At 31.1% G+C, this 16,182-nt stretch overlaps 2 protein-coding genes across 2 annotated transcripts; both read right to left on the reverse strand.

The window, feature by feature from the left end:
- Positions 1-519: 519 nt before the first annotated feature.
- LOC124941581 (oleosin L-like) lies at positions 520-921 on the reverse strand. Its single transcript, XM_047481923.1, has one exon. It carries the CDS (start codon positions 919-921, stop codon positions 520-522), a length of 402 nt encoding a protein of 133 aa, XP_047337879.1.
- Positions 922-3,133: 2,212 nt separating this feature from the next.
- LOC124941582 lies at positions 3,134-3,481 on the reverse strand. The gene has a single exon (XM_047481924.1). It carries the CDS (start codon positions 3,479-3,481, stop codon positions 3,134-3,136), a length of 348 nt encoding a protein of 115 aa, XP_047337880.1.
- Between the last annotated feature and the right edge of the window lie 12,701 nt (positions 3,482-16,182).

The following is a 16,182-nucleotide window of genomic DNA, read 5'->3' on the forward strand; positions in this document are numbered from 1 at the left end:
TTAAAGCCCGAGTTTGTATTTGGGTCAACCCGAGTTTGTATTTGGGTCAATTAAACAAAATTGTACCCCTAAAAATAATAATAATCAATAATTGTTATGCTGCTAAATTTATAACTTCAAAAATATTCTTAAAAGAAAATAAACATTGTGCTGTAAGTATACTCTATTTTCACACGTCACAAAAAAACAACACACTAACAAACAAATTCTTAGTTTTATTATGTCTGTTCAATCAATAGTCACTACACCTATAATTTTGTCAGAATCCTTATGCTCCATTAATGTTTTCAATTTCATCTCAATCAATTTAGGGGTTTTAAGTAAGTGAGAAATTAAATTTGCAATTGAATTCGTGATTTTTGTCTCCAATCCTCGATAAAACTTATAAAACAAACTCCAAACAGATCATCGGACTATAACATAACCACAAAACATTATCACTTTTGAAAATGATCAAAAAACAAAAAAAAAACAGGGGAAATGAAACTTAAACATTATCATAGATTTCCAAACATAAAACTACATATCTAACATTTCAATTCCATACTTCTTATTCTTCTTCATCTCCTTACCTCCATCATTAATCTTCTCACTCACCTGATCCATCTGATCTTCACCCATCATATGATCTTTTCCGACAAGATAACCATAAACCCAATAAAACACAAACCCTGCAGCAACAGCAAATCCCATAGAACCCAAGAAACCAGCTCCAATTAGAAACATAGTAATTGTAGCAAGGATCAAAGGAGGACTAAATATAACCATCGGCGGAGTGGCCAAGGCTAGAGCTACCACGGTCGCAGCGTTTGTCAGGCCGTAAAGAACCATGAATGTGACGGCGACGATCGCTGCGGTGGCTGTCTTGGCAATTACATGTGACAGTTGATGATTGTGACGTGAAGATCTGATTGTGGCCATTTTTTTTTAAGTCAGATTGGAAATTTGTGAGATGGGTTTTGATGGTGGCCGGAAAAGAAGGTGGCGGCAGCGGTTGGTGGTGGCCGGAGAAGAATGGAGAGGGTTGAGAATGAATGAGATGGTGGTCGGAGTATATAGGAAGAAAAAGAAGAGTATTTTGCATGAGGGACATGTGTTGAATTAAAGAGAGATGATGATGAACACGTATGTAATGTTACTGTGGCCTTGTTGTAATGCATAAAGAAATTTGGCATGTGTATAATTAAAATAATAATAATAATAATTTATTATTATTATTATTAATATTTTTATTTTTATTATGTATGAAAATGATACAAATGAAAATAACGAAAACAATGATTTTTTTTAATATTATTATTATTTTCGTTTTTAACTTCGTTAATTTATTATTATTTTAAAATTATTATTTATATATTTTTTTAATTATTTATAATTAAAGTTATTAATTATTATTATAATAATTTTTTATTTTAAAATTTAGTAATATCATTATATCTTATTATTAATAAGTTTTAAATCATTTGTAAATTATTTGAGAGTATATAATTAGTAGTGATTTTGAGATTTTAATTTATTTAAAAATAATAATTTAAAGGGTATTATTAATTTATAATAATAAAAATAATTAAATAAAATATATTTTAATATTTTGTTTAATAAATTAAATGATGTAATAGATAAAATAATGAGTAAATTATATTTGATTAAGCTGAAATTATTTAAAATAAAATATTATATAGAATTTGTTGATTAGAAAAAATAAAATAAAAAGCTTATTGTTAATTAGTCTGAATTGTTTTGGGCATTTCTCTAGATATTTTTGCTTCTTCTTTGTTCATTACCAACAAATGCTAATTATTGCACAAAAATATTAGTTTCCATATTTTACCAATTCTGGGTGTTGGAAATTTTATTTTAAAATTATGAAATCACTAAGAATGTTTCTATTTATTTTTTTTAGTAGGAGGGTCATATATGATAAAAAAAAAATTATGAATATAAGAAAGAAAATAATTAAATTCAATTTTCACTGCAAAGTTATAATTTAAATAGAATTATAATTGTAATTGTAATGTTAACCCCACCTAAAATAAACTCAAAGAATAGATAAAAAAGGATGGAAACTCAAAATTTGATGGGATATACTCATAACTCATAAGATCTAAACTTTATTAATAATTGATTGTTAGATATTTTTATTTTATTTTAAATTTTGAATTTTATTTTGAATAAAGATATGTTTAAGGAAATAAACACTTTCGGCCAAAGTTATAGTGTTTTCGTTGTAAATTAAAAATCAATTAAAAGAAGAACTTACAACGATAAAGAAATATAGGTAAAACAATTCAAATTCATTTTGGAAAAGAATGGTCCAAGACCTAAATACTCAAAGTTGATCCTCTATTTACTGTGAGAGAACATGAAAAGTGTACAATATAATGAAGCAATTTGGGAGGAGACAATCTAACGAAGCAATACATCACTTCTTGAAAAAAAACTCCATCAAATTAGAGCAAATTATGTGCTAATTTAGATAGAGATATTGACCTGGTATAGAACATAGAACATGGTCATCAACTCATTGACGAATGTAATCACGTACTTGTTTATACAAAAATTTCCAATTGTCAATACTTTTTTCTTTAGACAAATTATAATGATGTGTAACTTTACACAAAATCGTAAGTTTATAATTAAATAAATATAAATTCCTACTTATCTTATTTCATTACTCATAATAATAATAATAATAATAATAATTAAATATAAATTTTTAGTTTCATTATCATTAATAATAATAATAATATATAATTAATATTTTTTAAATTAAATATTACAGTAAAATCTAAATTTTACGAGTTTATTACTACAGTAAAAACTCAATAAATTAATACTCGATTATTTAATAAACTCTATGATAATATTTTTGGCCGGTCCCGACTCGGAGATAGGGTGCTAAATTAATAATTCGCTAAAATTATAAGATAATATATTTTTGATAATTTCTTTAGACCCCATATAAAATATAAATTAATAATTCCTTATATATAGCATATTACATAAATGATTTATGAAGGTTTCTTGAAAAATGACTCAATTGTCTTTTGTTTGTTGAAATCAATTTCCCCTTGAATGTCGTCTCTAATTTTCCTTAGCATGGTAAGAAATTCTGGTGTTGTTTTCTCATAGCTCAAAAAAAATTATTCAATGTGATTGCCGCTTTAATAGCTTCGTTTTGCGAAGGGGGCTCCATTGTAGAACTTTCATCATCTTCTTCATCGATATCATCTTTATTAATTCCAATAACGCTTTCAATAATTTCTTCATCAGTCAACAACTGTGCAACTACATTTTCTTCTGGGTAAGTCAGAACATCTTCGACATCCATTGCATTGCGATAACCCAACTCTTTGATCAAATTCTGGAGTTCTTGAGTTCTTTCACCACCTTCATATGAGTTCTCAAAAGTCACGTTATCTGTTGATCGAAGTTTATAATGACGAAAGCAATTCGCAATTGTATTTGCACGAACATCCATAGTCTATGCTGGAATTGCAAGATTCATAACCCTCCAAAAGACTTCTATAAAATCGACGACGATAATGCATCTTAAAAGCTCGTATGATCCTCGTGTCACAAGGTTGAGTGAGATTTGAATTATCATTGTTGTGTTTGCATAATACTCTTCGAATCTCGCCTGTCATTACTGTTTTTTTCACACCTTTAAGATGGGAAGCCATGTTGTGTGTTTAATTTGTTTGTGTTAACCTATAGTATTTTGATCTTGTTTATATAGAAAATATTTTTAATGTCCATAAAGTGATACATTGAACACAAAAGTATAATAAGGTGGGAGATTGAAGATTTTTTTCAAATTGGGTCATTCATTTGATATACAGTAAATACATTGTATACAATAATTAAGCGGAAGCTTAAATGTGTTTGTAAACTAAGTATTTTACTATAAATTAATAAAATATTAATTAATATATAAATTAATAATTATTAATTTATCGATTAATTAATAACTCTTTTAATTAATAAATTTTGATTGTCCCAAATGTATTATTTTATAGAGTTTCTACTTTATTCAACGATTTTCACGGTCTTAACTATAATAATCATATATGAAAAAGACAGAAGTTCAAATAAACATTGGTTGAGATGTTACACTAATTATCCTTTAAAATTAGATAAGTTTCAAAACACAAATAAAAATCTTAAATAATTAAAGCTATTGCTTCTTTTCATTTTACGATAATTAGATTTTATAATTTTATTAATATTTATAATTTTATATTATTTTACAATTAAAAAATAATTTTAAATTTAAAAGTTTTAAAAATATTTTTATTTATTTTAATAATTAAATTAATACAATTAATTTTATATAATGTTATTTATTAATAATTATTTTTAAATTTGTTCATTATTTGCAGTGTTAAATACTAGTTTTTAATAAACTATTTTAAATTAAAACTAGACTATAATTATTAAAAGAAAAAAATTATACACTATTAAAAACATCAAAAGTGTTATCCTTATCTTCTTAAATTAAAAAAAAAAATTATTATTATTATGAAATATTATTTTATTAATTTTATATTTTACTTTACAATAAAAATAAAATGATTTATTATATATATAATTAATTAATAAATAACACGGTAAAAATAATATATTTATAAAACTAATTATATTAATTAATTTATTTAAATAAATAATAATATTTTATAAAATTTTAAATATTAATTTATTTTTAAACTCGTACAAAATGGTAAAATTTAAGAGTATTGAAAAAGATTTTACCCTATTTATTATTTATATAAAGATAGAGGCCCAAATAATAGAGGCCCAAACTAATGTTTGCCCTAATTATTCATTTATAAAATGAGAGACGCCCTTGAAACCTTCATAATGTTTTCTCTCCCTGGCGGCGATCCGTCCCGACCGGTCTTCTTCCCATGTTTTCTGTAGTTTTCTTTCTCTCCGTCCCTTCTTCTTCCCATGTTTTCTGTTGTTTTCTTTCTCTTCAAAATTTTCAATTAATTAGTTGCTATGGAATTATGTCAAGATTCATAGCAAAATTTATGCCTAGGATGATTTATATAGAACTTCCTGTAAATTCCGCCGTTGCCCGTCGCCAGTACCAGAACAGCCGATGCTTTTCCGGGTTAGCTGATTTGGGTGATTGGAGAGGTTTTGACGAAAGAACTCCATCAGCCTCAACCGTGGACCGAAGGTTTTGAGGATGGTTTTTAAGCTTTGGTAAATCCGTGACTACATCAAAGGATTTATGAAAAGTATTATTTAAGATTACATCAAAGGATATAAATGTATAAATATTGTGTGTTTTTAATGAATGTTTAAACAATTGATAATGAAAATAGATGTTCCATTCTTGGCTATTTCTGTCATTTTTTTTTTATGTTTTTTGGTCATTTTATAATTTTTAATTTGCTCTATTGTTTGAAATAATTAAATTGGTCTATTTTCAAAAGTTGAAAAAATGTTATTACATCGGTTAAAAATATATTTCATTAATTAATTTTAAAAACAATCAAACTCATCTATTGAAATATGACGAAAAGTAATTAATAAACATAATTATCTTCCTCTAATATATTTTTTTACTTACTATTAATAACTTTTCAATCTTTATTTCCGTTAATAATTTATTTTTTTTTATTTATTAATTAATAAATAAATATATTTACATATTTTATTAGTTAATATATTTATTTATATATTTTGAGAGTAATAATATATAGAGTTAATAAATTAAATAATAAAATATATAAATATATATTTTAAAATATATATTATATTTTTGAGAATAATAATAGTAAGAATATTAAATCAAATAATAAAATATATAAATATATGTATTAAAATTAATTGCTATAAGTTTTCAACTTTGAACTATCTACTCAATATTTATCCATTTGAAGGTTTTTACTTAAAAGGTTAGTTCGGTTTATTTTATTTAACGTATCATTATTTTATTTTTATTTAATTGTCACCTAGACATAATTTATTTTTATATCAAATATAATATGGATTAAAATGCCACATGTATAAAGAGAAAAAAATTAATAAATGAGAGAGATGATATTTCATTTTTACGTATAAGGGGAAATTTGATCAAATAATCCTCAAAAGAGGGTATTCTCAAAACTAACCTTCGTAGTATCTTTTTTTCAAATATAACATTTTTTTTAAATTTTGACCATTTTACCTTTACTATTATTTTTTTAATCTTTTTCCATCTCATTTCACCTCACTTTTTCTCTCTCCTTTCTCTCTTCTCATCTCCCTACGACCGATTCCCCCAACTGCAACAACTCTCCGTTCTCTCCGAATCAACGACTTCCCAAGCAACGCCGTAGGACGACAAACCCACCTACAACGTCGAAGGAGGACGAGACACAACAACATCGCCAGACCGCGGAAGCATGCAACTGTAGACCCGACTGACCAACATCCTCGCCTTCAAAATGGGTATGTTAATTTCTTTAATTCCCATTTAGTTGAACACTCAATATGTATGGTATGTTTGCAATGCTATGTCAAAATAGGTATGTTTTGCACCACGCAAGTTGCGCCCCACGATCCACGCAAACTGTGTTGGCGTCCCACGCAAATTGCGTTGGCGTTCCACGACCCACACAAATTACGTTGGCATCCCACACAAATTGCGTTGGCGTCCCACGACCCACGCAAATTGCGTTGGCGTCCCACGACCCACGCAAATTGCGTTGGCGTCCCACGCAAGATTTAATTTCATGATTAATTAATACATTAGATGTTTCTTCCTTAATTACAAACATGTGATCTCAGTAAAACTTCTTGAAATCTAAATCATGGTTATGGTTTTTTTTTGGTTCAGTTGATGTTAAGTCTATTTTTAATTTAAAGAGCATGACAATCCATACTATTTGTTTTGCTCTAAATAACAAACTCACAAACACAAAAGGTGATGGTTGAGATAAATATTATAAACAAATGTCTTAACTCTTTAACACACCTAATAAGGTTTGAACCTGATGTAATTAAGATAATTCATAATATTCCAAGTATGTTTTTGTTAGAATCGGGATTGCCGATAGGAGACCGGGGTCCGACTAAAGGTAGATCGCTTACAACAACAACACACAACAATTGGAACTAATCCGGTCAAAGACTAGAACCGCTCTTAACACTACACAGATTGTCGCAGACTCTTGAACCGAGTTCAATGGCGGAAATGTCTGTTTCAATCTGAAGCAACGTACACGATTCGGTTTGGAAGGTATTATGAGAAGTCGGTTAAGGTGGAGAGAAATCCGGTTCGTTTGAATTAAGGGAAAACCGATTCGGTTGGAGTGAATAGTGTTTCGGTTCGGTTAGAGTAAGTAAGCCGGAAAATAAAATAAAGAACACAAGACAGATTTTTATGGATGTTCGTAGTTGAATGTCCTACGTCACCCCTTCTTCTCAAACAGCGAAAATGATATTCACAAACTAGAATATTTAACAAACACATTCCGATCGAGTCTTATTTACTACTCGTCGGTTACACCACTCACACAATGATGAAATACTTTTACACAAGGTAAAATACACAAAGTTTCTCAAAGTCATATTTCAAATAATTTCAAGAATTTCAATCAATATTCAGGGTCGCGCGTAAAATTCGTCTGGTTGTGAATCTATAGAAATTTGTGTGTTCTTCGTTGCCTTGGGCTTCTATTTATATGAGAAATATGACAACGGTCATATTTTTCTCTCTCTAGGAGATTGGTCATCTGAAGCCGTGCCGGTTCAGATAAGGTGGCGTGCACGCTTTGCCATTTTGGACACATGACAGACATGCACTAGGCATCCGCCTGTTTCAGAAGATTGCTTGTGATCTTGAGTAAGGTCAGATAATCATTATCCTGCCCCATGCCTGATTTCTTCTTTTACATATTTCTAAGGAATATTTTGTTTGTCTTAACACCTTATCTTCAAGATATTCATATCTTTTGAATAATCTTCCCGTTGAAGATGTACGTTAGCTCTTAGGATTTTTGATGGGTTGAACTAGCCGAACACTTTCGGTTTACAACTCAACCAGTACTGAACTTGAACCGTTCCTGATTTCTGCACAAAGGTTGAACCTGTCCGGATTTCATCTCAAACCTGAGAATGCTGAAGGTATTTATTAGTCGGAGCTGAGGGAAATTAAATGACCGGAGCTTATTTATGATCGGAGCAACTCATTTAATAACCAAAACTCATTAATAACCGGAGCAACTCATTTAATAATCGGAACTCATTTATGACCGGCCATGCTTCATTAAGTGCCGGTTGACCGAGCCGGTTTGACCGATCTCCATTTTCGAACTAAAGTCGGACTACTAGTCAATCTACCGAACCGATATCATCTGCCGAGCCGATCTCGCCTTTGTTATGAGAACCATGTCCATTATGTCATTGGCCGTTGTCCCAGGAATATTACCTGAGAATGAAAGCACGCTGTCTCTAAGACCATTCACAATAGTTTCTCGCTGCCTTGCTATTCCCAGCCCTGAAAGATACTTGGCATTTGCCTCCCCTCTACTCGTTTTACCCACAACAACCTTTCTGCTTCTCCTTGAGATTTTGCCGCAACCCTCATCCTAGCAATTGTTTGTTTTGTTGGATATATACAAACCAATCAGTGATGTCATTTGTTAGAGAAATGAATCATTTTAACCTACATTTATCTCATTAATTGCTTTCTTTACCTTTGCTTAGCTTGTAGAAGGCATCAAAAGCTCTTTCACACATAGCACACAATACTGAATGGATGCGACAACTGTGATAAACACATTGTCCTGATACAAACAAACAATCATATTATTATAGAATTCACATTCCAAGCTTATATGTATAGAAAATAAGTTATGTTTTGGACCCTAATTTTTGTTTTAACGCGAACATTGAGCTTGTGCACCCCAAGTGATAGGGTTCCAGATGCTTGGTAACCAAAACACCAAGCCAAACACTACCCCATGACTTATTTATTCCTCCTACATGTAAAAAAGAAGAAGGTATTAAACTAATAAGACCTGTAGACATTTGGCCCTAATAATAAAATGAACTCTGTTTCTAGCCCTATGGCAATAAAATTACTTTCTATAACTTATAGAAGAAAGGAAAATTCAAATTATATTCATACATCAATATTCTAATAGAGTTTTAAACTTGATCAGAATTAAAAAACCAAGCAATTTGAATGAATGTGACTTATGTGAGTATAGAAACAAGATATATTGCATACCAAACCAGCTAAGTTCATATTTTCAGATACTTTATTCACATGCTAAATTTACATACGCAACATACGTTAAAACCTAAACAAGGAAACGATTTAATGTAATTCAACCATTTATGTGTTTGGAGTTTGAACATATACTTACCTTGTGCCGTAATCTCGAAGGGACAACGGAGATCGGAGAGTTCGCCAACGACTTTGCTTGGAAACCAACCGACGTGTAAATCATATATGAGCTATCTTTTTTTTTGTTGAAAAATTCATGAATGAGGAAATATGTTGATCAATTTAGCAAAAAGCAATTTGCGTATCACGCATTTGATCAAGGAGTACCATGCAAATTGCATTGGCGTACCCACGCAAATGCATTTTGCGTACCTACTGGAAAATGCATTTTGCGTACCTACTGGAAAATGTTCACAAACCATTCAAAGTATGCAAAAACTATAAATATTTTTCTCAGATATCACATCATTTCAAACCAAAACTATAGAACTCATTAAATCCTAAAGGCTAAAACCTAAAACCCTAAAACCTTTAAAACTCAACATGCAAAGAGAGGGAGGAACAGTCGAACTAACCTGAATGCGATGGGCGAACGTCGGGGAGACGGGCTCGCTTGGCGATCGTCGGGTAGTCAGGCTCGAGTGGGAAGCGTCTAGCTTTCCGGTCGTCAGGCTCGAGTGGTAAGCGTCTGACGTTGCGTATAATGGCGAACGTTCACGGAGGCTTGGCGACGGTCGGGTAGTTGGGGGAGTCGGCGATCGTCAAGGAGGAGAGTGGGTCGGGAGGGCAACGATCACAGGGAAGAGATAAAGGAAAGTGTGAAATGGGGGAAAGGAGGTTACGGGAATAAAAAAAATTAATAAGGGTATAATTGTCAAAATTTTAAAAAATAAAGTTATATTTGAAAAATCATTATATCAAGGTTAGTTTTGAGATGAGAGTTAGTTTTAGGGTCATTTGATCAAATTTCCCTATATAGGTGTCACTTCATGAGTGAAATATATACACTATCTGTATGAGTAGCATCGATTTAACTCATACTCTTAGTATCTTTCTTCTTCTGGTTTGTCCTCCATTAGACCCAATTTCTTCTTCCATCTACTTTTCAAAGAATCACCTTCATCTCCTTTATTAAATTGGATGTGAAGCCGGACAAGTGTTTGAAGGTTCTTCCAACCCATTGTGATAGGTGATGGAACGTTGATTATATCAAGTAGTTACAATAGGTTATTTCGGATTTGGAATGCTTCAACTCAATATTGTATAAAGACTCTTATTGATGAAGAGAATCATCTAGATAGTTTTGTCAAGTTCTCTCCCAATGAAAAGTTCCTCTTTGTTAGAACTTTGGGCAACACATTGATATTCTTCTATGAATTCAGTTTGGTAATGATTCTCTAAGTTACTATAATTAACTTGAAGATAGTGTATTTGTATTCAGATCCTGAAACAATGGAGGTAAGAATCTGAATCCCTTTAGGTGTTTTTTAAGAGATACTTTGTTCTTCTTAAACTTTGGTCGTCAGATTCAGCTTCTCATTTCATGAGTATTCTTTCTTATGTTTCACTTTTCCATCTCCACCGTTGATACTTTTTTTTATCATTTTGTATAAAATAATTAATTTCACTTACCAGTGTTTTTTTAAATGAGTATATGATTGAATTAATAAAATAATTTAATATATTTTGTGTAAAGTTACATATCATTATCCAATATCTCAATAGATTAAATTATTTAATTGGTTACAGAGTTTTGTGTATTTTTTTTAAAATAATTCTTTTAAAATAAAATAAAATAAAATATAAAAAAATGTTTTAAGAAATATACATTTATCTAGTGTTTAAAAAATATTAAAAAAAGTACATGGGTTTACCTCCAGTAAAATTTTCGAGGATCGACACAAAAAATATTTACAAATCAACGCATTTCTTAGTTACGGTCGTTAATATTTATTCCGCCGCCATAGAAACCAAGAGACAGGTGGTCATAGTCATCGTTGCTCCGATAAAGTCACTTCACTTTTGAGTTGCTCACGGCTTCAATCTTTCTATGTTGGAGCCCGGACATCTCTCACGATAGTGGTGTTGGGTTTTGTCCTCCTAAGTGGAGAGACCCAACTAAGTGGAGGTTTTAGTTAGGCCTATAGTATATAATGTAAAACATTATTTTTTATTTAGGTTTTAGTGAGTTTTATAGAATAACAAGAGAGAATAACGTAAAAATAGATTCAGGGGTTTAAGGTAAAAGTTGAAGAAGATTTCCGTTTGTCGGAGTTTGCACCGTTTGATCAACTTAAAACGTTGATAGCTTGTTGGTTATTTTTGGAGCTACGTTCTGAACGGTGAAAATATGTTTTATGATGTTTCTAAATCAATAAAGAGAAACAAAATTGTAGAATTGATAAGGTTGATTAATCTTACTCTTTCTGTTCTTTATTGTTATTTGTCAAAATTATTGTTTGATCTTGATGCAAATTATCTCTAGTTTGGTTATATTTAGAGTGAACTCTTACTTATAATCTTGTTGATGATAGTGGATTGTTAAATGACCTATTCAGGTCTCATGGTTTTCACTCTCGATTTGAAGAGAGGTTTTCACGCTAAAACTTGTCTTGCATTGTCGTTTAAATTACTTCTGTTTTACTCATTTTTATAATCAATTAGTTAGAAAAATGTTATGTTTTAAAGAATACATTTTCACATTAGAGTGGTATCAAAGCTTATTTTATTTGAGTATTGTTGGAATTAAACTAATTCCATTAATTAAATGGAAATGATATTTAGGCTAATGAAATTCACACCAAATTTAAATGTGAATTAAGTGTGAAATTAATCTAAATGAAATTCACATGAAATTCAAATGTGACTTAAAGTGAAATTAATCCAAATGAAATTCACATGAAATTCAAATGTGAATTAAAGTGAAATTAATCCAAATGAAATTCACATAAAATTCAAATGTGAATTAAAGTGAAATTAATCCAAATGAAATTCACATCAAATTCAAATGTGAATTAAGGTGAAATTTCATCCAAATAAAATTCACATCAAATTCATTGTGAATTAAGGTGAAATTTCATCCAAATGAAATTCACATCAAATTCATTGTGAATTAAATTTGTTAATTGTTACATTTAACATAAATGTTTTGAATGAGGCAATTAACAGATGATGTTAATTGCTATTGTAACTACAAAATACTTATTGTTGGATGTAACTTGCAAAGATAATGAAAAGGCAAGCAATGATAACCGTTGGATGAATGGATTAGTGACCGTTGGATTAAAGAATTGATTATGAGTTTAATTTTCAACTATAAATATCCCCTCACCTTGATTCCTCTCCACACATGATCTTATCACTTCTCACTCTAGAATTCTAAAGTCTTTCCTTGTTCTTGTGAATATTCTTGTGAGTGTTCTTCGAGTTTCTTGACTCGACCATTTTTGTGCAAAACCCAGTGATTGTGATTCAGGTACTTTTGTCTAGTTCGCTGTTGTAGTGGTTTTTTGCGCTAAATCATTGCAAGTTCCGTTGTACTCTGGGAAGAAACCACTGACGAAACTCTCTAGCACAAACGGGAGACGGTGAAACTGTTTTAAGGGAACTGTGATTCCACAGGCCTCAAAGCAAACGAGAAAATTTTTCTTCATCTCTTAAATAATCTGTTGTATCTGTTTTATTATCATTGTATATTTTCATATATTATTTACGTGTAATTTTTATGAGATAAGATTACCAACAATCTTAAAATAGTCTCAAATATTACTTATCTCAGATTCTTACACGTTTCTGGTTTTGTTTCAGAAATGACTACCGAAACACATACTTCTAACATGAGGATGCCGGTTCCAGCTAACCATCTGGATAAGCCAGAAAAGTTTGATGGCTCAAACTTTAAGAGATGGCAGCAGAAGATGTTATTCTACCTCACGACCCTAAGTCCTGCGTGATTCCTCACGGAGGATCCTCCCACTCCCAAAATCAATGAGCCAAGCGTGGCTTCATCGTCGGATGCAAACGTGCATCCGAAAGTTGACGTGCAAGTGGCTTCGGCCATTGATGTTTGGCACCATTCAGATTTCTTATGTAGAAATTACGTGCTGAATGACTTATCAAATTCATTGTACAATGTGTACAGTGAAAAGAATACGGCCAAAGAACTATGGCAATCTCTTGAACATTAGTACAAAACAGAAGATTCAGGTGCAAAAAAGTTTATGGTCAGTCGATTTTTGGACTACAAAATGGTAGATTCAAGACTGGTCATTAAACAAGTTCAAGAGATCCAAGTTATTTTGCACGAAATTCATGCTGAGGGAATGAATTTGGGAGAAACTTTCCAAGTGGCTGCTATTATTGAGAAGTTGCCACCGTCTTGGAACGATTTCAAGAACTACTTTAAGCACAAGCGAAAGGAGATGAACGTAGAAGATTTGGTGATTCGTCTACGCATTGAAGAGGAAAATAAAGCAAATGTGGTTGAGCATAGTAAAGACAAGAAGAAACAAAAATTTTTTGTAAAAAACCGGAACTTTAATCCTAAAGGAGGAATTTCTAAGAAGTTCACGGGCAAATGTTTCAACTGCAATGGCATGGGCCATAGATCTTCCGACTGCAAGAAGCCGAGAAGAGTTCTAGAGGCTAACTTGACTCAAGGATTATCGAACATAGATCTATGTGCGATGATATCTGAGGTTAACTTGGTGGGGTCTAATCCACGAGAGTGGTGGGTTGACACAGGAGCTACAAGGTGAAAGAAAATTTGTGTTAAGGTTGTCTTCAGGGAAAGATTTAACTTTAACTAATGTGTTGTATGTTTCGGAGATTTAGAAAAATTTGATATCCGGATCTCTTCTAAGTAAGCATGGTTTTAGAATTGTGATTGAGTCGGATAAAATTATTTTATCCAAAGGTGAAATGTTTGTAGGTAGAGGTTATGCTACTGATGGGATTTTTAAACTCAATGTAATGGCAGTTAAGCCAAGTATGAATGAAAAGAATAACTCTTCTATTTATTTGTTGGAGTCTTCCATTTTTTGGCATGGTAGACTAGGTCATATTAATTATGATTCGATGCATCGATTAATAAAACTGAAGAGTATACCTACATTCAAAATTAATAAGAAACACAAGTGTGAAATTTGTGTTGAAGCGAAATTGACGAGATCATCCTTTCGAAACGTTGAAAGAAGTAATAGACCACTTGATTTTATTCATACAGATGTGTGTGATTTAAAAGGAACACCAACACGTGGTGGAGGAAAATACTTCATTACTTTTATTGATGATAACACAAAATATTGTTATGTGTATATTATTAAAATTAAGATGAAGTCATAGAGAAATTTACTCTCTATAAAAATGAGGTTGAAAACCAACTTGGTAAAAAGATCAATGTATTAAGAAGTGATAGAGGAGGTGAATATGAATCACCTTTTGCCGAATTATGTGCTCAACATGGTATAATCCATGAAACGACAACACTTTATTCTCCTCAACAAAACAGTACGACTGAAAGGAAAAATAGAACATTAAAAGAAATGATGAATTCACTTTTATTAAGTTCTGGTCTACCAAAGAACATATGAGGAGAAGTTATTTTGACAGCTAATTACCTTTTAAATAAGGTTCCACGAAAGAAGCTAAATAAGAGTCCATATGAATTATGGCATGAAAGAAAACCATCATATGAATACTTACGAATGTTGAGGTGTCTAGCTAAGGTAGACGTACCATTACCTAAAAAGGTTAAAGTTGGACAAAAAATTGTTGATTGTATATTTATTGGATATGCACATAACAGTAGTGATTATCGTTTTCTTGTGTTTAAATCAGACATTCCGGATATTCATAAGAATACGATAATAGAATCGAGAAATGCATCGTTCTTTGAACATGTACTTCCATATAAGTCTAATGAAGAACAACGTTCTCCAAAAAGATTTCTTAAACTAGATGAACAAGAAAAGGAGAATGAAGTTGAGGTTGAACTTAGACGAAGTAAACGAGCTAGAACCGAAAAATCATTTGGTCCAGATTTTATTACTTTCATGATGGAAAGTGAACCTCAAACGTATAATGAAGCAATTAACTCGTCTGAAGGGCCTCAATGGAAATAGGCAATTAATAGTGAGATAGAATCTATCTTGCAAAACCATACATAGGAACTAGTAGATCCGCCTCCGGGAAATAAACCACTAGGTTGCCGATGGATTTTCAAAAGTAAAATGAAAGTTGATGGATCAATTGATAAATATAAGGCAAGACTGGTGGTAAAAGGATATCGCAAACGAGAAAGTCTTGATTATTTTGATACATATTCTCCAGTTACGAGAATAACTTCTATTCGATTGATTCTTGCGATTGCTTCTTTACGCAATCTAGAAGTTCATCAAATGGACGTAAAAACAGATTTCTTAAATGGAGACATGGAAAAAGAAATTTACATAGATCAACCTCAAGGGTTTTCTTCTCAAGGGCAAGAAAATAAAGTTTGTGAATTAGTGAAGTCATTGTATGGCTTAAAACAAACTCCAAAACAATGGCATGAGAAATTTGATCATGCTATGATCTCAAGTGGTTTTAAGATCAATGAATGTGATAAATGTATTTATATTAAAGACACAACAAATGATTACGTCATTTTATGTCTTTATGTAGATGACATACTTATCATTGGAAGTAATGATAAAATGGTTAAATCCACTAAAGATATGTTAAATTCAAAATTTGACACTGATGTGATTCTTGGAATCAAAGTGATTAGAACATCAAAAGGGATAGTTCTAAGTCAATCACATTATGTGGATAAGATCCTTGAAAAATTTAACAAGGATGATTTGGCATTGGCTAAGACTCCGATAAACACGAGTCAACATCTATCTAAAAATCGCGGAGAGAGTGTTTCTCAATTAAAATATTCTCGAATAATTGAGAGTCTAATGTACTTA

The sequence above is a fragment of the Impatiens glandulifera genome, chromosome 6, assembly GCF_907164915.1.
Source record: "Impatiens glandulifera chromosome 6, dImpGla2.1, whole genome shotgun sequence".
NCBI classification, from domain to species: Eukaryota; Viridiplantae; Streptophyta; class Magnoliopsida; order Ericales; family Balsaminaceae; genus Impatiens; species Impatiens glandulifera.